Source organism: Meleagris gallopavo, chromosome 17, assembly GCF_905368555.1.
Source record: "Meleagris gallopavo chromosome 17, MGAL_WU_HG_1.1, whole genome shotgun sequence".
Taxonomy (NCBI): domain Eukaryota; kingdom Metazoa; phylum Chordata; class Aves; order Galliformes; family Phasianidae; genus Meleagris; species Meleagris gallopavo.
The window spans coordinates 149,865-176,193 of record NC_139420.1 but is presented as its reverse complement, the minus strand read 5'-3'; the positions used below and the strand labels follow the sequence as shown (position 1 = coordinate 176,193).

The 26,329-nt window shown below is 37.1% G+C and overlaps 1 protein-coding gene across 1 annotated transcript in view; it reads right to left on the bottom strand.

Annotated features, from left to right (window-relative positions):
* Positions 1 to 365: 365 nt before the first annotated feature.
* Positions 366 to 26,329, bottom strand: part of PI4KA (phosphatidylinositol 4-kinase alpha) — a 57,218-nt gene continuing 31,254 nt past the window's right edge. The window contains exons 20-55 of the mRNA XM_010719953.4: positions 26,034 to 26,142; positions 25,471 to 25,607; positions 24,398 to 24,531; positions 23,307 to 23,389; positions 22,986 to 23,056; positions 22,763 to 22,887; positions 22,280 to 22,361; positions 21,607 to 21,690; positions 21,297 to 21,386; positions 20,173 to 20,292; positions 19,035 to 19,127; positions 17,300 to 17,456; positions 16,933 to 17,060; positions 16,094 to 16,252; positions 15,682 to 15,833; positions 15,078 to 15,185; positions 14,257 to 14,384; positions 14,044 to 14,163; positions 13,601 to 13,680; positions 13,266 to 13,459; positions 12,414 to 12,504; positions 11,500 to 11,667; positions 10,952 to 11,005; positions 10,143 to 10,263; positions 9,745 to 9,874; positions 7,661 to 7,731; positions 6,683 to 6,755; positions 6,502 to 6,572; positions 5,816 to 5,925; positions 5,082 to 5,186; positions 4,462 to 4,587; positions 4,017 to 4,137; positions 3,233 to 3,392; positions 2,223 to 2,312; positions 1,298 to 1,381; positions 366 to 1,091 (exon numbers count right to left, since the gene is read on the bottom strand). Of these exons, the coding sequence (XP_010718255.2) occupies positions 1,040 to 1,091; positions 1,298 to 1,381; positions 2,223 to 2,312; positions 3,233 to 3,392; positions 4,017 to 4,137; positions 4,462 to 4,587; positions 5,082 to 5,186; positions 5,816 to 5,925; positions 6,502 to 6,572; positions 6,683 to 6,755; positions 7,661 to 7,731; positions 9,745 to 9,874; positions 10,143 to 10,263; positions 10,952 to 11,005; positions 11,500 to 11,667; positions 12,414 to 12,504; positions 13,266 to 13,459; positions 13,601 to 13,680; positions 14,044 to 14,163; positions 14,257 to 14,384; positions 15,078 to 15,185; positions 15,682 to 15,833; positions 16,094 to 16,252; positions 16,933 to 17,060; positions 17,300 to 17,456; positions 19,035 to 19,127; positions 20,173 to 20,292; positions 21,297 to 21,386; positions 21,607 to 21,690; positions 22,280 to 22,361; positions 22,763 to 22,887; positions 22,986 to 23,056; positions 23,307 to 23,389; positions 24,398 to 24,531; positions 25,471 to 25,607; positions 26,034 to 26,142 (3,981 nt within the window). The 3' untranslated portion in view covers positions 366 to 1,039. The remainder of the gene's footprint in view (positions 1,092 to 1,297; positions 1,382 to 2,222; positions 2,313 to 3,232; positions 3,393 to 4,016; positions 4,138 to 4,461; positions 4,588 to 5,081; positions 5,187 to 5,815; positions 5,926 to 6,501; positions 6,573 to 6,682; positions 6,756 to 7,660; positions 7,732 to 9,744; positions 9,875 to 10,142; positions 10,264 to 10,951; positions 11,006 to 11,499; positions 11,668 to 12,413; positions 12,505 to 13,265; positions 13,460 to 13,600; positions 13,681 to 14,043; positions 14,164 to 14,256; positions 14,385 to 15,077; positions 15,186 to 15,681; positions 15,834 to 16,093; positions 16,253 to 16,932; positions 17,061 to 17,299; positions 17,457 to 19,034; positions 19,128 to 20,172; positions 20,293 to 21,296; positions 21,387 to 21,606; positions 21,691 to 22,279; positions 22,362 to 22,762; positions 22,888 to 22,985; positions 23,057 to 23,306; positions 23,390 to 24,397; positions 24,532 to 25,470; positions 25,608 to 26,033; positions 26,143 to 26,329) is intronic.

Sequence of the window (26,329 nt, the reverse complement as noted above, 5' to 3'; positions counted from 1 at the left end):
GCGTTGCCCCGCCTCCCAGGTAGGGCTGTTCTCCGACAAAAAACTGTAGCTATCATCACGACTCCCCAAAGCCGGCAAAGAAAACAAACACAGAGCTGAAGTACAGTGAGCAGTGCCTAGCACGTTCTATGGTCTTCTTAGCAGGAAGCAGTGGGGTAGCATGTGCTCCTCTACGCACGAAGCTTGAACAAACAATTTCTCTCATGAGTAAAACGTGACCATGGAGACAGATGAAAATCTGAAGAAAAACATTTCTCCAGTAAAAAAAAAAAAAAAAAAAGTCATATTATAATGAACAGGGCCCAGTACACAAATTGCCAGAACAATACAGTGCATGAAATAAAACTCAGTACGTGTCAAAAACCTTGCAACAAAGTATAAGGGCTTTTATTACATTTTCTAGATTAAATATATCCAGAAGCCTCTTTTTTTAAAACACACAGAAGGAAAAAAAATACATTCTTCATGTACATATGAAACACCACATAGCAGGGACCATGTACAGTGCAAAGTATGAACACAGCTACACAAGACATCACCGATGTGGACAATTATCAGGTTTTTTTCATGCAGTAAAATTTAAGCAATTCAACATTACTGTTTCCAAAGAAGTGCATGCCCTTCACTTCCATGTTATTTTGTGGGATCATGCAGGGAAGTTTTTTTTTTTTTTTTTTTTTTTTTTTTTTTTTTTACTTTTTAAAAGGTATTATAGAAATCCTTGCATCACATGAAAAATTACCAAACTCTACAACTTTACCTCTTTCACACATTCACGATTAGAGTACAGGTTGGTTGGTTGTTTTATAATGATTGCAGCCCAACTCCAAAAATCCAGGGAAAAAAAAAAAAGAACCTGATAAAGTAATCAATCAGACTGATTGTTGTAGTGTCCAGGAAACAGGTATCCACACATGCACACACATACAAAAAAGGTGGAAGATAGTAAGATGTGATTGAACATCTCATATTTATTACGAGTCCGGAGCAAGAGCACTGGGTTGCTTGTGTCACATCAGCAGTGAATCTCTAGCATCATTCAGTATGGGATGTCATTCTGGTAGTACTGAATCATATCATAGGTCCTACTCCTAGAGAAGAAAAACAAAGCCAGAGGCAAATGATAGTTAAAGAAAAACCAAAACACTGCAACCACTGTCAGAAAAACAACCATCAAGATACCACAGAAATAAAATACGGGTAAAGCACAAAAACACTGTTTTTGCTGCACTCAGTTTTGCCAGTTTATGCTGGCTTTCCTTTAACTATAGAGAGAAGACACACATAAATGCCAAACCTATTGCTGAGGAAACAATTCTGGATGATCTTGATGATGAAAGTTGCAGCCTCCCGTTCAGTCATGTTGGGGCTGAATCTGTGTCTGTATAGAAAAAACACCACCACCACAAAAAACAGGATTACAAATTAGTGAGGTTTCTTTTGAGCATGACACAAATGTGTTTCTGCAAAAGCTCAGCCCCATGTTTATTTCACTTGCTGCAAGTATGTAGTTCCTTCAAGACAACACATACATAATAGTAATATTTTAAAAGCACTTGTCTTTATTCTTACAGTGGAGACTGAGGCTGCAAACTTTTGACCAGTTGAGTGGTAACAGCAGGTCTCTCTTTCTAGACAGCCGCTGCTTCTAAAATACCTTAGTAGCTAGCAATGACTGTGAGCTCCAGCCCATTATACTTCATGAATTTTTGTTTATTTTTAGGAAAATGTAGTTAAGTTATATACAGGAAATACTGACTGCAGAACTATTCTGGAGGCATTAGCCTGAAGGGCTGCTTAAAATATGTGTGTTTGGATAAACTTTTCACGTTACAACACAGTCCCTGTTCAGTACTGCATCTGTCAAACAAATTTAAAGTTGCTGCTCCTCAGATTTCAACACCACTTCAGATAGAACACATTACCTCTCATTAAAGCAGATCTTTCCTTTACGGTCTTGCTTTGGTAGTGCTAAGAACTTTAAGATAAAACAGGTACTCACATAGTCACTTAATAGTTTGAACCTAATCATATGAAAAGGCCACTGAAAATCCTGCTTTCTGAGATATCTCCAAAAAAAATCTTAAATTTCTATAACACTAAGAAACGTAAGATATTTGAGTAGCATGACAACAACACTTGCTGCAGAAACTGTGACAATATACATGCTACGAAGAGCAAGCATTATGAACATTTTCCAGTTCCTATACATGCTGACTTACTTTAAAAGCTTGATTGTCTGCCCTCGGAAACATGGCAGCCCTGTATCCAGCATTAACGTAACAAGTGAGACTACAGCATCCATGTAAGGCCTAAAACAAAAAAAGAGGACAAAAGGTTACAGCACTTGAACTTCTGCAGCTTTAGGAGGTAAAGCAGGCAGGTTGAGAAGACTGAAGCTGGACTACACTTTTTTTTCTGTAATTAAAACAATACATGTAATCCTCTCACATTTGTTGACAGAGCTACATCATTGCTTATGATCTCTTTCTTTAAATTTCATTCCTTTATGTTGGACTATCAGAGATTTAAAATGCTGCAAGATGAGGAGCCCTCGAGAAAGACTATATATATTGGGAAATAAGACTACTTCAGCAACGGAAAGGTCGACCAGTGCATCAAAAGTGATACTACAGTAATTAGGAATTAGAAAATAACCTGTTACTCTACTACATAATTGTCTGCTACATCAGCCCAGTTTCCCTTCTTCTCCTCTCCTCCCACTCAGAGGAGCTCCCACTAAATCTATCACTACTCTGCTACTTGGGTGACATTTCTGGCTTGACATAAAACTCTCTAGATTGTGCCACTTCAAGGAAGCAAATTGTGCTCAACTCCAAGACAGCCCCTTCTGGGGCTACTTGCTGAGTAAACTAATTCTGTAAGATAACGTCATTAATATTTCACACTCATGATGATAGAACAATCCCTTATCTGGGCTCTGTCATACTGTCCTCCTAACCATATGCAACATCCACTTCACATCCATTTATTACTCATTCTCTATTAAAGCAAATCTTGCGATGCTGAGTGGGAGCCCATGTGAGAGCAGCCACAGGAACTTCTTGTGGCCTATAAGCATTCATGCTAGACCCTCAGCTCCTTGTCATTTAGGCTGCAAAATTCGTTTCATGCAGCAGTTTGACCTTCTACAATTGTTTATTATTATTTAACATCCCATCTGGTTTTTGTTGTGCAAGCACTTTCCATTTTTAAGCACTTAATGCTTTACCTGACTGCCAGATAGCCTCTGACACACATCTCCATAAACCATTTGAATGGAGTTGCTTCCATTTTTCCTCCCATTATCATCACCATCTCATCAGTCAGCTTAATGTCAGGCTCCCAGCCCAGATTACCACCAGGTGAGCTCTCAAACATGAATCCAAAATCTGCACACAAAAGATAAGCTGCTTCAGATATTCCGGTGGTTAGTTGTGCATTCTTCTGTCAAAGATGGCAGAAGAAAGGAGAGGTACATTTCACATCATAATATCTATTTCCCTACCAGCATTTCAATTCCAAGTGAAAAAAGAGCTTTGATAAAGTGTAAAAACACCAACAAAAGAATTATTTAACATTAAACAATACTGAAGGATGATGACATCAGATAAACAGGCTAAAACATCTGCAGTTCTAGAAAAGCAAAGCTAAGGCAGACATCACAGCCTGATGCAATTACATGAATTTACTCATCAAGTTTAGTTCACATCCAAGCAGTAAAGAAATGTGTATATGTATTCATACATCCATACATATTTATATATGCTTGTATACGCATGAATACACACATATAAATATACATGCATAATCCACACATGCATATTCCTTCCCAAAGCTGGTAAAACCTTGTAAAACTGAAATTATGCAGAAGCAGCTAACGCAACACACATACAATACTAAACTGGCAGGAAAAAATGTCCCATATGTATTTGAAAGTTGAAATCTGATTAATCTCAAATTGAAATTCTATTAGCAGTATTTTACAGCAGAAGGAAAAGATGACTATGACTGACCAATGTGAATGATGTGTCCCTTTTTGTCCAGCATGATGTTGCCATTATGCCTGTCTTTAATTTGGAGCAGAAAAAGGAGAAGACTATACGCAGCCATACTGCGGATGAAATTATAGCGAGCCTGTACAAGAAGTCAAAGCAAATAAGAACACATAATTTAATAACTCACTCATCCCAGAAGCAGATAAAGTTGAACGTTAATTTTCCTCCATTAATGATTAGTTTGAATCATGATTAGTTTGAATCTATGTTCAATAATATTCTCCACATATCTACAGCTGCAATAATTTCTTTAGCTAGCTTACTCATAGCTAAAAATGAATTATCTACATCAGAAGCCATGTACAGCATTACAGTAGTAATTACCTAGTTATTTGTCATTATTTCTTATGGCTAGAACATTACTCAGTTGAAACTGTACTATGTCTGCAAACTGATATTTTACCTTCTGGAATGCAAGAGTAGACTCATCTCCATATTGCCTTGTAAAGTAATCATACATCCCAAAGTCTGTCTGCCTGCCCAGCTGGTCACGGGACGTACAGTCAGGAATGCATTCAATAACACCACACTGAAAGGGAAGAAGAGAAACAGGTCTGTACAGCATACTCCCAACATACATTTTCTACGTGGCTCTCGGCAGTCACAGAGGTCTCCCAAGAGATCTGGGAAAGCCTGCACATCACCATATACAGAATTTCTAGTGTATTCATTAAAAAAAAAAAACAAAAACAAAACTACATCCAACGTTTGAGAATTTCCATGCAACGTAAGACACAAGCAATTTGTGACTTTCCACAGACTTGCACAACATTGTCCCAAAAAACAAACAACAAACATGAATAACCACAAGCAGCAAAATTTCTGAGCCAAAAGCTTTAGAAAATAAGAAAGTAGAAGAACGACTGTGTCAATGGTACTCCAAGTATTTGGTGTGATATGCACAGTATTTCTTTGCAGAAATGTTAACTTATGTGTGCAGGAAAAGATTATTTTTTTGTTCTTAAACTAGGAACTACTTTCTACAGCAGTAGAGTTAACTGCTGTAGTTACTGCTGTACTTACCCCAGGAGCTGTGGCCACCACTCTATATGGAAACACAAAAAGATCCAAGCCTACCAGCTGAAATATATTCTTGAAGAGATCAATGATTTGTAAAGCTAACATGTCCTGTTACGTAAGAAAAAAATTGCACAAGCATTACAGGGGTTACGGATCACAAGTCAGATGACAGAAATGCTCTGAAGAAACTCTGAAGTGAACATAAGTTTCCCCAGAAGGTTGTGCATACACTGTGGTTCTGGGGGAAAAAAAAAAAAAAAAAAAAAAAAAAAATCAAAAAAGGAAAAGTAAAGGATGCTCAAATGGGTAGCAAACAAAACCAAAGATTTAACCGCTGCCAGCCTTTCTATCAAAAGAATATTTCTATTAAGAGAGATACTAATAACTTCAGAGATAATAGCTAGCATTCTCCTTTAATCAAAAAGGACCAAGCTTCAATGTACAAGATAGTACAAGGTATTACCTTGTAAATTATTCTGACATTACCAACTGTTCAATTGAAAAAATGAACTCTAAAAAAGATTTTTACGTCATGGCATTACATGAACCATCTTGTAAGAACAACATTTGTATCCAAGTCAAATTTTCCAGAATAGTATAACACAATTCTCTCCCCATACCTAGTAGGGATTCTCAAAATTTCAAAGAAAAAAAACATTTCCAAGCTAAAATTATTTCCTTCTTTTATACTGTCACAAATTTGTCTTATATAACTGCAAAGTGTAGTAGCTTTGTACCTGTCTGCAGTCATCACCCACTTTAAAGATAGCTGCTTGCCAACAGATTTTCTTACTGTCCACTCCTTCTTCTGCACTTTCATCTATGGAATCAGAACGACACCGCAGACCTGCCCAAAAGGGAAGAAGCAAAACCCAGATGCACACTTCAGTTAGTATTTTCATACCATGACAAGCACCCTACACTCAAAACCACATTTCACACTGAAGTCCCACTACAAAAATTTCTGCTTTGCAAGATGAATTTCATAAGGCAGTTTCCTTTCTTTATTAGAGTTGGAACATATACATCAAAAATCATCTTCATGATTTGCTTGATAAATGCCCAAATTACATTAAGCTAGTCACTTAGATTATCCTGCAAAAGACCACAGAAAGGCAATTAATTTATGTGTTAGTCTAAAGTAACTGTACACATTTTTTCAGGATACTTCTGTGGCGTGCTTCCAGGGACTTTAAAAAAAAAAAAAAAGAAAGAAAAACAAAAAAACCCAGAACTTAAGCTTGCAAAAATTTTCTTCTCTTTCCATTTTATGCATTTTTATTTTTGAGCTGAGCCACAACAGATTAAGTTCAATATGGAAGTATTTCTTTAATGCAGCAACACGGTCACTAAAAGGATACAATTTTAAAGAAAGTGCTGACTCTTACTTAATAGCATCAATGATTAAAACCCATTTACTAACCTTCTTTTTCAAGCTCACTAACTCCACATCGTTTCACTTTAAATTTGGCCAGGTAGGGTGCTTTTGCTGCACTACATTGTAATAAATAAAAAGATGATAAGTGCAAGTTAGCCAAATGAGGATTTATAGAAAATCTAAATATCATGAATTAACTTCGTGGAAGAATACAAGAGCACACTACCTCTGCATAGGGGTTCCTGATTTGTAATCAATGTCCAGAACAATAGCTTCAGGATTGCTGGGCAAGTAGCAGCCTGCAAAATGGAGCAGAGAACAAAGAAAAGATTTATTGGCCAGTGTGACAATGATACTTGGAGAACAACTGTTCTTACTGTCTACAGCTTCATTACATACTTTTGAATTCAATGAATGCTAGAGATAAACTGGAGGATACGGTCTGTACATCACAAAGAATCCAGTACTCTTCCCATTGGTCAATGATTGGCAGAAATTAATGGAATATAGTTTTGAACTAATACTGCAGAATCTTTACCATAGAAATGTACAGGCAGGACTTCTCTTACAAGAATTTCTAGCAAGATGTAGCAGCATATTCCAGTGCACTTTTAGCAAAAGAAAAATGGTAGGAGAGCTGAAACCCATCAGACAGAGGTCAAAGTGCATTTTAAAAGGAAGATTCAGATGGGGAAAATATGTTTAAAATATATGTCTATGTATGTGTGTGTACACATATACACACACACACACACACACGTATAAATAAATAGAAGCACCTTGAGATAGTCATGTTTCAAGGGCATGTCTGAAGCAAGAAAAAGGATAATGAAGGCAACTGGACATGTTTTATTCTCAAGACAAATTCTTTAAGATATTTAATCTCTTTCAATAAAAGGTGGTCCAAAAGATAACTGTTTGCTTCCCCTCTTCAGATATACTTTGCTGTTTTTACCTGTGTTACCTAATTTGACTGTAAGCACTTTGGGGAAAGCTTTGGTGCACAATATAGAAATTAATGGCTGGTAAAAATATTCAAGTTGCTTCAAGAGAAACAATCCAACTGTATGAAGAACAGCCATCTTGTTACCAGCACCAGAATTGTGAGCAGCCACTCGCCAGACATTTAGCATTTGCTTACAGAAAATTTTGCACTGACACTGAATGCAGAAAGACCACTACATTATATGATGAAATCACTTACCAGGCTGTACTTTCACCTCAGACAAAGCACTCAAACAAGCTTTTTTTCTTTCATCTCCTTTAGGAAACGGCCTAGAAGATTAATAATATTTTATATAACTATACATACTATTGTATTTCCCTGATGTTTTGTTTCAAATTTATACAGTGACAAAAATGTCCTACTGCACCACTGTCTTACTGAAGTCCTTGCTTTGTAGATATAACACTAACTGGATGTATAGGGAGCTGTCAAATCCAAAACAGCATAAGAGCAGTGAATTACATATGAAGACACTTCCTTGCAGAGAAATTTGCACATAGAGTACGCTTTTGTCAACAGTGCTATAGTTATACCAATATAATTCTCCTTTGTGGAACTCACACCAGAATAAGAACACTGCTTTGGAAATGGTATAAGCTAACTGAAAAAGGACAAGCCAACAAAATACCTATGCAATTACACACCTAATTTGTTCACATACTTTGCATGATTGCAGGTGTCAATTGGATAATTGGTAACATGGTTAACAATTAGTACATGCAATTACCCAATTTGCACAGGCACTTGTGTTAACCATCTATTGAAATCAGCCATGCAATTGCACACATTTGGTGTAGCACCACGGAACTCAAAGTTATTACTAATACTCTAATTTTAAGCAGTAGATTACTGAAGCAGCAACATAACACATAATCATAGATTATAAATTTACTCATTTATGCCATCTACAAAGCAAATGGCATCTCCTCTGTTGTCTTTACATAGGAAATGCATAAAACGTCTGTTTTTTTAAGTTCCTGAGGTGCAAAATGAAATGCTTGCAAATACAGTCATTAACAGTTGCTTAATTATGATTCCATGCTAACAAAAAGTGTTTTGATTTCATCCTAAATATCAAGGTATTCATGCTCGAGAGCCCTCTTTTAACTCATCCAGCTGGGCGAAAACACTGAAGATGTGGTATTTGATAAGTTTCTGTGAAGCAAGTGTCCTTAAACTCATGCCTTTATACTGCTGGTTTGCAAAGCTTCATTTTAAAGGAGGTATGTTCTAAATAATATATATTATATGACTTTCAAACGTTTTAACACACCTGAGAATGTTCTGAAAATATGCAATAAAACCACGCGTACTGATTTTAGAGCTTTGTGCTGGGCTGCTGCCACCCACTGGCAAGATTTATAAAAGTTAAATTGAGTATCTTGCAGTCAGCAGTGAGAATCTCCATAAGCAAGGCTTTCACTCTTAAAGATCAACAATCTGCTTACTCTGACAGTGCATCTTTCTCTGTAACCACAATTTAGGTACAAAGGAAAAATACTTATGTATTAAAAAAGAACGATTATTTGTATTTCACCACATAGTGAGATCTCCTTGTGAAAAGTGTCACACAGTTTTAGCAGAAGGTAAGTTATTTACCAGTACTTCAGGTGTTTTTGTTGATTGGTTTTTCTTCATGTTTCATTTTATTTATTTACAAGTCCACACAAAGTGTGGATAACATGTTACAATATGCAAAAAAAAAAAAAAAAAAAAGACAGCCAACCTGCCACACTTAAATGCAGGAGTACTGCTTTTCCTGAAGCAAACTTTTCAGAAGAATGCTAACTGCTTAACCAAGAAGCCAAATTAACAAGGTGACAAGACTGATAGAGTTTCAACCTATATAAGAGCATGGATTGTTTTTCCAATTCCAATCACATATTGGAGCACTCTTACATGGAACTAAATTTCACTATTACTAACCACAATGTATTTATAAAATCAAATTAAATCTGAAGTTTACAATCATCTGTTTCCAGAATAAGAAGCAACAGCTGGTTAAGACAGAACTGCTAACTTCAAGCACAGAGATTAGGCCTAGATATAAATTATCTCTACGAGTCAAAGTAAAGTGAGACCTTTCATCCTACGACTGTTAAGTTACAGGAAAGGTTAAGGAAAAATTATCTTATCATCATATAAGTAATTAATTCTCTTTCACTAAAGACACTATTTCAGTACGACTAAAAGCAACTTAGCCTATTAACTATGACATTGTTAATTTCCAGAAGTGCACCCCCAAAAAAAAAAAATCACAATTTCTGTAGTGTAACGCTTACTTGATAATGGCTGAAACATTAGTAATTTTATTAAAGAAATCAAATTCCCGCTGGTAGAATTCCTTGGCTGGGCCAGATAATGAGCCAGTTATCTCCTCTACTAGCTGCTCCAGAAGCTCCCCAATGTCAGCTGCACATGAAAAAGAAAATATCTGTATTAGAAGCTTATTTCAGAAAGTTAAGAGATGTATGTGATGGGTACAAAAAAAGTAGCAATGCAAACATTGCTGCATCTCTTTTGTCAGGTAGAATACTTCAACAGAATGTGCCCTCTCTCTACAAACTGAAGAAGTTTCCAGCTAAAAGGATTCCCTCCTGTCAGGAGAAAGCAAGAAGGAGATTCAGCCTGAACTGAGGCAAGAAAGGAGCTAAACCATATTATATTTCAAAGAACTCACGATCTTTTTGGTGTCCTTCTTCATCCAGGTAGATATTAGTTTTCATGTTCCAGATGAATTGGTGAGCCAAGAGCTGGGATTTGGCAGCTGCCCACAAGATGTATTCTCTAACATAGCCCATCTGCAATTACAGCCAATCCAATAAGAAAAGATCATTACAAATCAAGCAGACTCAACATTACTCCTACTAATAGTGATTCTTAACGGATGGGAAGAAGACTACTGCCATCTCACTCATGTTGTTAAAAGGCTTCTGAAGAATGACGGTGTACTCTAAAAGGTAAGGAATTGACCTAACATGTTTTAGCTCTATTACTGACGTATTCCACCGCTAGCTTTGCACATCTATGCCATCTTCTCTATGTTCTACATGGTTTTCAAATCTTAAAATCTGGGTAGCTCATACTACGTATACAAACCAGAGGAAATGCAATGGCAACTCTGGTATTGCCTGGCACCACTAAATGCTCCTGTATTATCAGAAATGCATACACTATCTTATAGACTGCACATTTGGTGTAAAGAACTAAGTGCTTGCACAGTTCCACAGAAGTTTTCTAGGCAATAAGAACAAACTTAGAAAAGAAGCTGAAGTGTACAAACGAGTTCTACTCATCCCAGGGACAGCAAAAAAAGAGGTGCATCCAAAGCAAGCCAGCTTCTAGAGGCATTTGTCTTTTATGTATTAGATATACCATAATAATAAGCAGCACTATTGTAAGTTTAAATTTTGTCTGTTTGGCAGTTTTAAGCCTAAAAGCCATTTTCAAAGTTTGCTTGGTTCACATGCAGCTGTTTCATATCCTCACCTTATCATACCGCAGTGCCTGCACAATCTGTGGAATGTAGAATAAAATGGCATCCTGAAAAAGATGCCAGAGTTTTTATTGTTAGTGTTTTAGTACTCAAGAGAAGTCACATGCACAGTGAAAAGTTTCCTTCAGTTACATGATAAAATAAAATTGCAAATACCGCTCCCTCTTTACTTTAAACTGTATATATATATCCTCTCCTTTAATACAAGCATTTTTCTGCCCTGTCCAACTTCAAAAATATTAACAACAATGTATTTTATAGTCCTCATGCAAGTTTGACTAGTATTAAAAGTTCTCTGCTGAAAGGAGAATTTGGTAGTATTTGAGGGGAACACTGAAGAATTCAAGTTGGTGCAATTTATGACAAAATAATTACCAGGTACACAAGCCAGTATTATGTTGGACAATCAACTTTAAGTTTGCATCCCAATCTCTTCATGTCCTCCAACAAGGTGTGCCCATTTTGCATACATGTCTTCCCACAGTACTAAAATGAAGCCTGTGGCCACAATGACTGTGGTTGCAACTACACTAAAACTCACCGGAGGAAAAGACCGCAGGACTTTAACTCCATACTGAGCTGTTAGAGGATGAGGTGGATACATGCTTGAAAAATAGGAAAGGCCAGTTGGTGGATCCGTTGGTGCCCAGCACAGAACATGACTGAGCTCAGGTGCATCAGCATCAATTGTGTGCCAGGTAACCAGGTACTGAAAAAACAGGTGAGATCACATTAGGAGCTTATAGCACCCAGTAATATGTAGGAAATGCACATCAGATGGTAATGCTGTAATCTAGCTTAATAAAGCAGGGCAAGAAAAAACATGCTATATTTTATTTTATAGAACTACAGCTATTTTATATTCTTTGGAAAACTAACTATTGGAATCATTCCACCTTCTAGATCACTACATGAAGTTAATGAGGTCACATTACTAAAAGCACAGTAGAGAAGTATGGGGAAAAATAAGAACAGATGAGTTAAAAAAAAAGGTGCAGTTTTCTTGTCTGTTTTAGAGGTGATGTACAGAATGCTTTACTACAGATGAACATAACAAGCCTCTTCTGTTTTAAGAGGCTTGGCATCTCAAGAGTGTGTGTCGAGCTTAAAATAACTTCGCAGCAGTGCTCACCATGACTTGGTCCTATGGTCTTTCTATACATTAGTTAAAAGGAGCAGAAATAGCAGGTGCACTGCAATTTATGAGCTCTGAGATATTCTGTGTATAGTGAGAGCACACCTGGGAGCAAGCAAGCACTAACTTGCCACCTACTTTTGTTCCTGTGATTTTTGCCTCAGCATCTTATTTCCACAGCTGTTTTGTCATTTTCTCCTACAGAAATACGCTTAGCATTAGAACATACACTGTTCATACACTACAGCTAAGGCTGTGTTTCCAGTACAAGTGAACTAAATAGCCATTCTGAGGCCCTGTACATAAGTATTCACTAATACCTTTATTGCTTCAGGAACATCGCTAACAGCTCCTGGGTCCAGTCGAACCAGACGAGTTACTTCTGTCCCAATAGCTTCAGTGTTCTTAAATCTACATATAATCAAGAATACAATAACTTTATGTTAAAACTTTGAAAGCCTCTTCTATTTACATCAAGATGAAAGCAGCAAAGGACAGGAAAGTAAATGCTTGATAAACAAATAGTCCAACCATCAAACAATGCACACTGAGGGAACAATATGCTGTTAAAGAGAGGATTCAGGTTCAGGAACAACTGGTCCTCATCCAGTGCTTTTGTACTAATGGCTAGCATTTTAGCCCATTATTGAATTATTGGTTGAAATATAATGTCTGAGATTCTACAGAAAGCTTCACACAAACTAGCGCTGTTTTGCAAAAACTATCACTGTTGTAAGGAGAAAAGAATTTCCTTTCCCTTTCAAAGCCAACTATGCTAATTCTCCTAGCATACTTTTTAAAGTACAAGCCAACATATAGTTAGAACACTTCATTCAAATATACTTTTAGAACTGTTTAAATGCTATGCTTGCTAATGGTTTAAACGCTATTAATAAAATGAACATAATTTCTGCTGAACAAAACACTGTCTACATGTTAGCATCAAATGGGTGGAAGGGATGGAAATTGGACTCCGCTAGATATTGAGCCAAGTTAATATATTTTTAAGTTATCCACTTCTTTTTATTTGAAAGGTCTCAACCAGCTATGAAAGTACACAAGGAGGCTGTAAGCAGGAGCAAGTACCATCAGTGCTTATTGTGCCCATACTCACTCAACTTCTAAGAAAGGCAGCAGGAATTACATCAGCTTTTTCTTTTGAAATTTCTCACCGGGTAGGCAGCTGTACAGCAAGGTGAGGAGAGATGCTCCAAGCTAGATTCACATTATCCTTCCATTGCTTTTCACTAAGGCTGATATACTTTGATCTCCAGTTTGCCACACTGCTCTCCCCAGTTTGATCCAACTCTAATTCAGGGGAGGAGAGTGGATTGTACCACGTGATTAAGCGTTCAATTTCAGTAGCCTGAGGGAAACAAGGGAAAAAAAAAAAAAACATTCTCTGGAAGTAAGAATGCTTCTACTTCACTCTCTCATGGTACTTTAGTCAGTACATCATGCAAAAACAACAGTCTTCAAAACTCATACTGCTTCCGTACAAACTCACCAGCAATGAGAGCAATAACGTCCTTCGCTTCATGTAGTACTTGTGCAGCTGCGTACCTCTGTTAGTCTTCTTAGACATTCCTCAAATAAAGGTTAAAAACGTTTTAGTGTTTTTTATTCAGTATGTTAACGTCTATTTTTAAACTGTCCACATCTGGCAACTTCTACATTTAAGAACTGAATCACCATAGGACAATTGTAAGTTTACATCTGAATGACCTCAGAAAGTCAGCAATGCAGCTACTCATGGTGCTTGCTCCAAGTGGCATAATTTGGGTTTGTTGTTGTTGTTGTTTTTTTACCCCTCCACAATATGGCATTAATAATCAAATATCCTGCCAGGAGAACACTAGCCTAATGTTGAATATTGCCTGTAGACAACATCAACATATAAAATATACTGCAAAATTGGGTATAATCAGCTGGTTACAATTAAAAAGATACCTGATTTTTTAGATATGGTTGACATGCCACTGGACAGAGGGTAGGTATTTATCCATCCTTGGGTAGCCTGCTGCCGAGACCCAACATTGATGTCCAGGTTGCTCCTGGTGTCTTGATTATCTAACAACAAAACACAGATCTGATATAGAACATAATCAAATTAAAACAAAACAAAAAAAAAGGCCTTTTGAAACTGCAGATGAAGGATCTCACCAGGTGGCACAAGTTGGCTTGCTGTGAGATACTTTTTGTCTGAGAACATTGCTGTCCAAAACTTGATCAATATGCTGATGTCCTCACGAAGCCTCTTTTCTTCCTGCGTAGGGAACTTCGATGGCCAACTCAAGAAAATCATACAAAGAATGTTGAATGTATTTAAAAAAAAGCAGAAAAAAAAAAAAGATTTTTTTTTCCTCTCCTTTTGACCACAGTCTAAAAGAGATGAGATCAAACGTTATACTGTATTTTATGCTTATTTCTTCATTCTGTCTGCCTGAAGTTTTCCATTATAATTGAAAATTAAGGTGGTAGCCTGTCAGCATCTTGGATTCATTTGAAATTTAATATTATGATTTAATATTATGGTTTCCTCACATTGTCAGACACTCCCATTACTACATTATGTTTTGCTGTGTTCATGTCAAATCTTGGAATCAAATTTGAGTGTGGCTGTACTCTCAAAATGATTTCTGAAAACAGTATTTCAGCCACATGCTCTGTAATAGCAGTTCTTTACATCTTACATCTAGGTACAGTTTTGAGCACTGAATGAACTCCAAAAAATGAACAGAAAGAAAACAACTATAATGTATTATCTTCAGGCGTGTTACAAACCACATATTAAAAAAATTGAAATTCTATCTAAAAATCATCAAGATGGTTTATGAACAACAAATAATCACAAACAAAAGCCTTTGTTAGAATGAAGAAAGGAAAGGAAGTTAAACTGCTAGAGAAAAACAGCTTGCGCTTTGAACTGTTAGGAAATGTTACTTTCATGCACTTTCAACGAGTAGTAGCAAATTAGACAGTACCTGAAGTAATCAAAGGCAGTTGAATAAATCTTCTCTCTCAAAACATTTCGTATAGTTGCATTTGGAACCACATCAGCATGCAGCAAAGACAACCCCAACGTCAGCAACCTAATACAGTTAAGAGAATGAAAACCTTGATGTTCCCAAAACAATGACTAATGCAACACCATACAAACCATACTTAAAGCAATACTATAGCTACAATTCTATTCAACTTGTTGAAAAGTGCCTGTTTCAGAACTCTCAGAACATTCTTTTATCGTTAGGCTCTTCCTAAGGCTGTGATGACTGGACCATAAAAACTTGAAGCCTTCAAGAAGAGAAATTGATTGATAGAGCAGAATTATTGCTAACTGATACAGAGGATTCCTGATGTCAGTGATTCACTATATAAAATTATCTCAAAGTTTTCTGAAGCACCAGAACAGACTTTCAAAGTAAAGTTAATACTTCTACTTTGAAAACAGAGATTCAACTCTGCATAATTCCAGGCTTTTAGAAGAATTTCTGCCACTTGAAGCCAATGACAAAATAAACATTTAACATTCAGTTATTTTGTCTCATAACCATGCTACTGCCATCAAGGAAAAGAAACCCTGCTCACTTGAAACGGGGTCCAATTGCTGCCACGTGCCGATTCAAACTGCCCTTTGCCCCTCCAATGTTCAAGGAAAGAGATCGCTGGAGCAGGCTGGAGAAGATCTCTATTTGGTCAGAACTGCAGTACTTGGCTATTTCAAATCTCTGCACCAGAAACTGAGAAAGAGACAGAGATGCTATGCATCCTTCAATTTTATTTTCAATCTCAAAAATCAAACAAACAAGTCTCTTCTGTTTCAGACACTTTCATAATCATCACGCTCCTGTAAAAAGAGCACGTCTTTGAGCTTTGAGACAGAGGGACTACCATCATGACTCCACTGTCTTTCCAAATCACAAGAACAAACAGTACAGAATGGCTTAATCACAGCACTATTCCAACATCATAAAAGGGGGGACATCCCAGAAATACACACCTCTATCCAGATGTAATGTGGGGTGACTTCTGGCGGACAAGGCCTTGGCTGGCTTTCCTCTGAGGCTGCTAATGGATCTGCTTCTTTCTGCTCAGCAGAAAACAGGCCAACTTTCTGCTCCACTGTCATTTGCCAGGCTCCTGCCATTTCCCGCATGAACTACAAAAGCAAGATTATAACGTTTCCTGTTTCAAGAGCATCTTCTTGTATGGAAAGCACAATATTTCTCCACAAGATGCACAACTAAAAAAAAAAAAACAAAAAAACCTCCTCCTGTTCTGAAGTTCTGCTAATAACAGAAATACCAAGGGCAACAGCAGACAAGTGCTGTATTTCATTGAGGATGCCGAACTATCAGTAGCACATGGTGCTGTCCTTTCTCTGCTAAAAGTTACTACATCCTGCTACAGTATTGTAACTTTTACAAGCCTATTTTTTATGCAAGGGAATAATGCCAAATACCACAGGCACTAAATGATGAGCAGAGATATTAATGACTGTTTTAAAATATCATTCTATAAACTGCAGTAGTTCAGGATCTAATTCATGAGAAGCACAGGTACCTCAAGCAGCAAAGTAAGTTGTACAGCTGAGATCCTAACAGCCTTTATTTGCTTTATCATCCCTGCTGCTAAGAAGCATCCATTTCCCACAGTCCACATAGTGAGGGTGTTCAGATTCCCAACAATACATCAAGAGAAACTTCCTGGCAGGTTAAAGGGATTAACAATGCATTTACTATTCTTATTTTACATGGATTCACAACAACTGTGAATCTCTCCATGTATTCTTCTTCCCCTTCCCTCTTGCAGGGACAGAGTACTTAAACTGCTTCCTACCGGCACTTCTATTCCATTCTTGGCAGCAAGCAGCCACTCCCAGCAAGCAATTGCTGTTTCCATACCATGTTCGTTGAACATCTGCAAAGGTCCCCAGCACAGATGATGAAGGAGCTGGGGATCACAATCTGCAAGCAAACATTCAGATTTCCGCAGCAGAATAAATAAGAGCATAATCAGCATAAAAACAGCTAATAAGAAGGTTCTAATATAAGAGCATTTTCCCCAATACAAGCCTAACTAATATAACTGCAAACACAGTTTCACTTCAAGTTGATGCACACAGAGTTAGAACGCAGATACCTTCTGTGTTTACTACACATGGCATTCACATCCAAAACGCAGAAGTCCACTTGGTTTTCATTACCTTTGCTGCTTATTAATAGTGCAGTCAACTTAAACATGGCCTGCGTGTAGAATTCAGTCTGGCCTGATTCAAGAGCATTGTTCAGCTCTTTGACCATCAGTTTATTCAGGTCAGATGTTCGTCCTGTAGCATTTGAGAACTGAATCATTCCAGAAACCTGAAAAATATGATGAGGCTTTAAACAAAGAACAATATTTCTAGGAGTCTAGTTTGGTACTGGTCGTGTGCTGAATAAGGAAACTCAATACAAACAGATCTCTTTTACTTGTATTTTGCCTTAGTTTTGCCTGTAATTTAAGAATTTCATACAAGATGAAGTGCCCTTCTATGATGGAGCGATGGCATTGGTGGACAAGGAAAACGCGACCGATGTCATGTACTTGGACTCGAACAAGGCCTTCAACACGGTCCCCCACCACATCCTTATGTCCAAATTGAAGAGATGTGGATTTGATGGGTGGAACACCGGTGGATAAGAAATTGGTTCAAAGGCTGCAGACAAAGCGTGGTCATCAATGGCTCTGTGTCCAGATGAAAGCTGGTAATGAGTGGTGTCTCCCAGTAGTCTGTCTTGGGACCGGGGATCTTTAGCATCTTTTATTAGTGATATCAACGATGGAATTGAGTGAGGAACCCTCAGCAAGTTTGGTGATGACACCAAGCTGAGTGGTGCGGTTGACATAGTGGAAGGAGGGTATACCATTCAGAGGGACCTCAACAGGCTTGAAAGGTGGGCCCAGGTGAACTTAATGAGATTCAACACAGCAAAGTGCAAGGTTCTGCACTAGGGCTGGAGGAATCCCAGGCATCTATACAGACTGGGAGTGGTCCTTGAGAGCAGCGCTGCAGAGAAGGACCTAAGGGGTCCTGGTGGATGAAAAGCTTAACATGAGCCAGCAGTGTGCTTATGCAGCTCTGAAAGCAAATGGTATCCTGGGCTCCATCAGAAGAGGAGTGGCCAGCAGGGACAGGGAGGTGATTGTCCCCCTCTACTTTGCCCTCATGAGGCCCCTTCTGGAGTACTGTGTCCAGGTCTGGAGCCCTCAGTGCAAGAAAGACAGGGAGCTGTTGGAGAGGGTCCAGAGGAGAGCCACAAAGATGATGAGAGGCTGGAGCACGTCCCCTACAAAGACAGGCTGAGGGAACTGGGTTTGTTCAGCCTGGAGAAGAGCAGGCTGAGGGGTGACCTCATTGCAGCCTTTCAGTACCTAAAGGGAGCCTACGAACAGGAGGGAGAATCAACTCTTTGAAAGGGTAGACAACAGCAGGACAAGGGGAAATGGTTTGAAGTTGAGGGAGGGAAGACTTAGGTTGGATGTCAGGGGGAAGTTCTTTACTGTGAGAGTAGTGAGGTTCTGGAACAGGCTACTCAGAGAAGTTGTTGGTGCCTCGTTCATCCCTGGAGGTGTTCAAGGCCAGACTGGATGGGGCCCTGGGCAGCCTGGTCTAGTATTAAATGTCAAGGTTGGTGGCTCTGCCTATGGCGGGAGGGGGTTGGAGCTTCATGATTCTTAAGGTTCCTTCCAACACGGGCCATTCTGTGATTCTGTGATTAACAGCAAAAGAGCTGCTTAATAACCTAGGAAAATTATACTCTTCTTTCTTGAAGGAATTTAACTTTAGAGTCCATGCTTAAAAGAACATAAAATCACAGAATAATTTAGGACACTGTGACTTCTTGCCTGACACCAGACCTGGTGAACACTCCACACACTGCATAAAAGTGTGTACTTACCTCCCCTGCATAGCGGTTACGCAAATTAAGAGAAGCCATGAAGTTGGAATAGTCCTTCTTCACACAAGTAGGTCTTTCAGTTAGCTGGGTTGCCTATGACCAAATCATATACAGCTATTTATATTGTTCTTATCTAATCACTTATGTTTTTTCCTTTCACACCTTTACCTACGTTTTAAGCTTAGTCTCCTTTGTGCTTATAATCAGAATAGTATCAGGACTATGAGGTACAGAAGTACCAGAACGGATACACGTGAAACAAGCAACATGTGCATTAGTTACACATATACAATTTGAGATTTTTCAAAATTTACACACATGCACTTTTTGAAAGGTAAAAAAGAATGAAAAAGGTAATGAAATTCTATAATCTGACAGTTTTCTGTCACTCGATCCTTCTATTTTTTTCCATACAGTTCTTGACCTGTAGACAAGTCAATCAAAACAAGTAGTGTGAAGAAGCCTTTTCTATTATTTCCTTTGCAGTTTTAAAGTTTTTTCCAGCACACTCTTGATTCTAAGTTTTTTTTAAACTTTCCTTCTTCAGGGAACTACGTCACAGCATTCCTGCATCCTGGGGGAACTGCTTATCCTATCTACATGTAGTGACTAGCATTACCGAGAAGGATGACAGTAAGAGGGAATGCAAAAGAAAATCCTCCTAAAGCTTAGAATAAGGACGGTTTCAAAGCAGCTGCTAGAAAACAGATTTCTTCAGGAATCAAACATGTTTAAGAAAAAGACAAGCTGCATAAAACTGAATGAAATGAAATACACAATATGAAAGCATATTTTGAATGTACCTATAACGAATTAGAGCAAATGAGCATTCTATTCTAAAAAGCATTTCAGCCCTTACACAAAGATTCTACTTTCAAATTAACAAAAACCATCCCTAAATGTTTCTTTAGAGGAAACACATACAGTTTTACTTTCTTGCTTGTTACCAGCTTATTTCTTAGTAACTTACATAACAATAGTGTGACTGGAAGATACTCTGACTTCAGGTGGAAAGAAATGAGACATCTGAGTAATTTTCAAATGTTATGTCAAATACGATTTAGAGGCTCTACATTATCTGGCTAAACTTCATGTTATAAAATTAACATGACAACTACACAAACAAGCAAATACTCACGCCTAAAGTGGTGTTCTGTCTGTTGTAGCCAGCAAAGTGAAGAACACTTTCTGTAGCCATAGCCAGTCCTGTGTGCTGGGACAAACCTGATACCCAGTTCTGATGTTTGTTTAGGTATTCCTGATGCATCAAAAAACATTTGTTAGAAAACTACTGTGCTTTCCAAAACAAGGCAGCTCACAGGCTAACATTGTATGACAGCAGAAAACTTAATTTCAGATGTATGTGAGGACAAGTAGACTGTCTACCTCTTGTAGGTACTGCTCCCCAGCAAAAAAAGCCTCATCCTAAATTTGCAAAGAGAAAGAGTTGTTTCATTCTGTAAAATGATTACGTGGACAAGGTAACACTTCAAATCTGAGATTCTTTTTAAATAGAATCAGTTTTCACAAAAAGCCCTATGAAACAAAGTGCTTTGGATCAGTCTTGAGCCATCCCAGAAATTCTGTTTTCACCTCTGGGTAGTCAGAACATTAGTCTAATCAGGACTGCATGTCTTCTTCTGCTACTTAGCAATGGGTTAACAAAAAGAGAACTCCATTAAACTGTAGTGAGACTTCTTGTTTACATAAAGTGTTTTATTTATTAATACATCATAAAAAGTTTTTGCTAAGTTGATAGTGGGTTTTTTTGTTTGTTTTTACCACTTTCTACTCAACTCTACCATATGCAAGCATCTACTACATCCATGCTTAGTTAACATCTACAGTTTGCCATAGATTCATATGTAATGTTTTTTTCTTTAATTGAAAGATAAACAGCAAGAATGGAAAAAAATATATATATATGCTCCCAAGAAATAAGACTTACAACCTAACTACTCATTTCAGTCCAGCTGGTATTTTAAGCTACCTAATCTTTGGGAGGCAGAGAATTATAACAAGTTTTTATCTCTGAATTAAGTCTGGAATGATCAACTGTTTTCAAACCTGTCATGTTAAAGATACTCAAGTTTATAGATCAAAGCAACAATTCTAGTTGTTCTCTGGCAATAAAATAAGGGAAATTTTAGTGAGACAAAATTTAAAATGAAGTTTGAACAGTCCGAGAAAGTAAAAAAACAACACAACTTAATTCTAATTTTGAAGTTCTACAATGATCAAGATGAGGAACAGGCTCATTACCTGTAGATGAGATTTTGTAACAGAAGGAGCCCACTTCATTGCCTCTTGCAGAATCATCCCACAGCGTGCAGCAAAGTCTTTGACTATACTCTAGAATAATAAAGCAACAACAATGAATTACAGGATACTGAACAAGAAGCACTGGCTTTAATGGTGTAGTAAGTAACATGGGTACTAAGATGTGTCAGATAGTAATAGAGAACTTTACCCACAGAATTACTGTCCTTTTAGAGTAGTTCAGAGTAACTCACATCTGAGACAAAGAAAACCAAGCATTATTTGGTTGTTTGATAAATCAAGTACCACCTACCTCTCTGGCTTCATGTGTGTCAGGGACAGTTATTCTATACGGAGCATCAGGAATGTCATAGTATGGTTGGTCCTTGTGAATATCCTAATCAAAAACAATAATCAGTTCTCAAAATAAAATACATCATCACTTAACTTGAATATTACAGACATCACTCTTCCTAAATAACTGCTCCCAGAGTAAACCTGAACAGCTCTAAGAGATGGCTTTTATTCCAGTAAGGTTTTCAGTACAAGTAATTCCAGAATTCCAAAAATTTCCTCGAAATTCAGCATGAAAATAAAACTTAATAAAGTATTTCCATCCTTAGAAATACCAGCAGGTAATAATTGAAGTATTACAGATTAGTAATAGGTACTAAATACAAAAGATACACACTGGAAATTGTATATGCTGACAACCTTTATCATTCAAAAAAACAAAACAAGCCATCAACAAATTTTTATGCAAAATGAGATAGTTAAATTACCCAAAATGGTTAATACTGCTTCCTTTACTACTAAATTTGATTTTCTGAGTATCTGACAATTTTCAAGGACAATGAAATGCCACATAACTGCAAAACAAAGCAAAACGTTCAGTTCTATGAAAGTAAAAAAAATAAAAAAAATAAAAGAAAACATGCATCTTGTATTCCTAATAACATCATTACACCATTATAAAAGAAACTTACCGCACTAAGAGACAGTGATAATGTCTGCAGAATGTCAAGCATAGTCTTCAGCACAGTTCCGCTCCACAGCAAGTGGGGAAATCTAGAGCAAGACGGGATTGGAAGAAAATTATTTTATCAAGAAGTGGAGCTCCTCAAAGAGTGCTAGGTAAACTCATACTCTACAGAAATCACAAAGTTTGCCTTGGCTCACAACTAGCTGGCTTAATACATGCTTGAAAGCTCTCTGAAAAGCAAGGTAAGTAAAGCTATTCCATCAAAAAAGATGTTGCAGTTACTTCATGGGCGCTTTGCTCCACCCACAGGAATGCTAAGCAGAGACAGTTTAAGAGACTGGATTAAAAATATTGTCGCCTATTATCTTACAAGGTGATGTTTCAGCAGAATTATCAGCCACCAAATCCGCATTTGTTTTCCTTAATTGTGTGAGTATTCACAAAGCAGTCAATGTGAGAAGAACAGCAGAGTAAAATCTATACTCACTTGTCTACCAGACCAGATAAGTACTTGTCTGCAACTCTCCTGATCCTCTTGTGAATGTGGTTAAAATTCACCAGTAAGAACTGAGCATGTCGCTCCAGCTCTTCTTCATTCTCCTTGGTTTTAGGCTAAAACACATGCCAAAGTAGTATAAAGTCAAGCACATTCTCTTAAAATGAATAAGAACTTCCACACTAATTTTAAAGTTAGAGGCCGTGTTACCTACTTTATCAGCCATCATTGTCAGGAAAGCTTCAAACACCTTATCAGCAACAGCTATCACACACTGCATCATTCCTGAAGAATTGAGAGAAGTTACAAGTTTGATAAGAGCTGAGTTTTCTTTATGCTCAACAGTTAAAAAGCATTCATGTCTATCAAGCCAGCACTGAACCAAGCTGTTTCAAAACTAAGACAGAATATTTGGCCAGGATAAAACAACAAGCAATCTTGTGAATGAGGTTCATTCTTTGTTTTAATTGCTGGATTTGGTTTAATTTTGCATGCCTGTAGATAACTTCCATGCATCTCAACTTAGTAAACTTACCAGATTTGTCTTTTTGAATTGCTTTATCCTCAAAATAGCAAAACATGACTTGGAAGCGATCTTGATCAGTTGAACGCAGTACCCTAGGAGAGGAAGAGTTTTTGTTTAAACATCTTCAACACAAAACTACATACTCTAACAACACGCTACATACCACATAAACATAGTAATGATTCATTCCATAGCAACTTTAAGTTTCTAATAAATGCAATTCTTCCATTTGTTTCTACATTCAACTAAGTGGACCCTAATGTTAGTGGAAAAAAAAAAAGTCTGCCACCAAGAGAACAACTTTCACACCTTAGGAATGGGAAACCTGATGATAATGCACTTATAAAAGCATTGCAAACAAACAATTCTAAAAAACATACAATCTTCAATATTTCTATAGGTTTTGTCTGTGTTGAATTTGTACAATGGAACTATCATTTAGCAAAAAAAAAAGTTTCTAAAAATACAGCCAATATGTTTTTGATAAAAACTGTATGTATTGTCAGATATTGTCAAAGTAAAAATAGGATGGGGAAGTTTTTACCTACTTTCCTTACTACTAGACTTTCACCTCAGCTTTCAGCTACACAATGTTTGCATAGCAGCAATGAATATATGTCTAAAGAAATAAAATACATAAATTCAGTAAGTCACATTAGTACAAGCTAACACACACTATTGAGGCAAAAAAACACTCACTACAAAAAAACCAACAAAACACATTTTCCACAGCATCTACACTACATTAATCTCTCAGAATAGATTATTTTTCAGATATTTTAATCCTACGATGCAAGGATGGAACTTTAACTCTGTGCAGGAAACACGTTATACTTGTAAGATGCTCCCATGAAGAACCCTTTTGTACATCTTCTGTTAATTCCTATACAGAAGAGCTCTCATTTTTGTGGCTCTGCTATATTATCACATCCTTTTACCTACCATGATTTCTGTACAGATGAATTCTAAGTCTCAGAATCTTCAGTGCAGATATTTTGATTCAAATTACTGATTCTCATTTGCCACAGTGTCTGGCAAATCTGACTCGAACATAAAAAAAAATTAAAAAATCATCAGAAGAAAAGTACATATGTATATACCTCATGTACTCCAAACGGTAAACAGAAAGGAGATAAGTAGACATGGCAAAGTCCAACTTATTGATCAATGCTGACACTTCTGGAGGAGGATCCAAGAGATTTATTATGGTACTCCGCAGTTCGTTTAATTCAGCCTAGAGATGAATACATGCAGTTATGTGAAGTGGGAGAACTATATTAGTTTGTGCTCTGAAAATATTCACTTTTTGCTGTTAGTCTTTTTTACTTTTTAATGTTCACAAATAATATGCCAGAATACCTCTGTATGCAGACTAGGACCAACATGCTCTAACACAGCAAGTCAGATTCTTAGTATACAGAATTAAATAGAATGTTGGAGTCAAGATCCTTGCTAAAATAACTACTAGTTCCCATGCAATTAGACCATGAAGAAATACAATTCCTCTAATTAACGTAATGTAATTTTAATCAGTACCAATATTGTTCAGCTTCCGAAACTTCGTGGAACCATTGCTATGATGTCACAGAATAAAGTACGTAGGCACATGCAGACTTCTGTATTGTTTGGGATCCAGAGACATCTTATATGCTGCTGGAAATCAATTCACCATACACTGCTACCATAAATGGCCTTCACGTAAACATCTACCCTGCAAACACTAGAGAGAGTATACTAGTACCGTGCCAGAGAATAAAAGAACGTTCAACTAAAATGCATTTCTTTGAACAAGGAGAAAGAATGAATGCGTTGTTTTCTTCCAAAGCTGTTTCTTTTTTTTTCCTCCCTACAGTTCAAGTTTTGCCTCATTCTGATATAGAATGGATGAAACAAACTATTGAAAGGCTTCCATCTCCACGAAGACTTGATTTCTACAGCTAATCAAAATATTACAGCTGCCAGTCTAAAATACTATATTAACACACAGTAAAACAATCTAAAACATTTCTATATACTGCTGTCAAAAGAGCTGTGTAAAAAAGGTATTTTTGCTAAGAGAAAGCAGGTTAAATGCATACTCTGCCTTTGAAATACATGGTAATTCTTGGTTAATAAATCAGTTAACAGTTGATAGACATTAAGAACTGAGGCAATAGTAGAAACAAATTCTTACAGAAGTCACAGTATCATTCTTCATGGCAGAATTGTACTGAAGAACAGATCTGAGTGGTTCTTTGCTAGGAAATGTGAGTAATGGAGACTTGGTAGCAATTTCACATACACCCTCATACCATTCCTCTGGCCAGAGACCTGAAACACAAAAAATGAAAAGTGGAGCAAGGGAGAAAAAACAGTATTAATACTCCCAAGGTTAATCAGCATTATCAAGCTCTACACTACTTCCTTAAATGAATTTTTTATGCTCTTCAACACAAACACAATGGTTCATGTTCCAAATACAACACACACGTTTAAGTGATTCCAAATGAAACTTCAAAAGACATAAGTTTCTAATTCTTTTCCCTTTGTACCCCATACATTTGATTTTCCACATCAGGAACTTGGCGATCAACGTTACCTAAGCTATAGATAATTGCTCTATTAACTTAAAAAAAAAAGTCCTGTCAAGGATAAGTTGTACTGTGCTGAATCTCACAGCAAAATAGAACAGTTTTCATCTGCATATCAGAAGTTTAAATACAAGCAGCAATGTTTTTCTCTTCAAATTTACATTACCTGATCCTTCCACAGCAAATCCCATGAGCACTGAATACAACCAGAAGTCACGGAAGAGCTTTTGCAATCTGGGCTTGGCTTCTTTGATGGGTGGCAAACGTCTAGTGAGCTAACAGAGAAAAAAATAAAATAAGAAAATGGTGGCAATTACCGTAATCTAATTCCATATGAATAAATCAACTTCTGTACTTCCACCTATTATGACTTACAAAGGGAATATCTTTTGTCACCTGAAGAAACTAATATAGCATTACTAATGTTATACTGAAGAAAATTATTTTTTTAGAATAGCACAA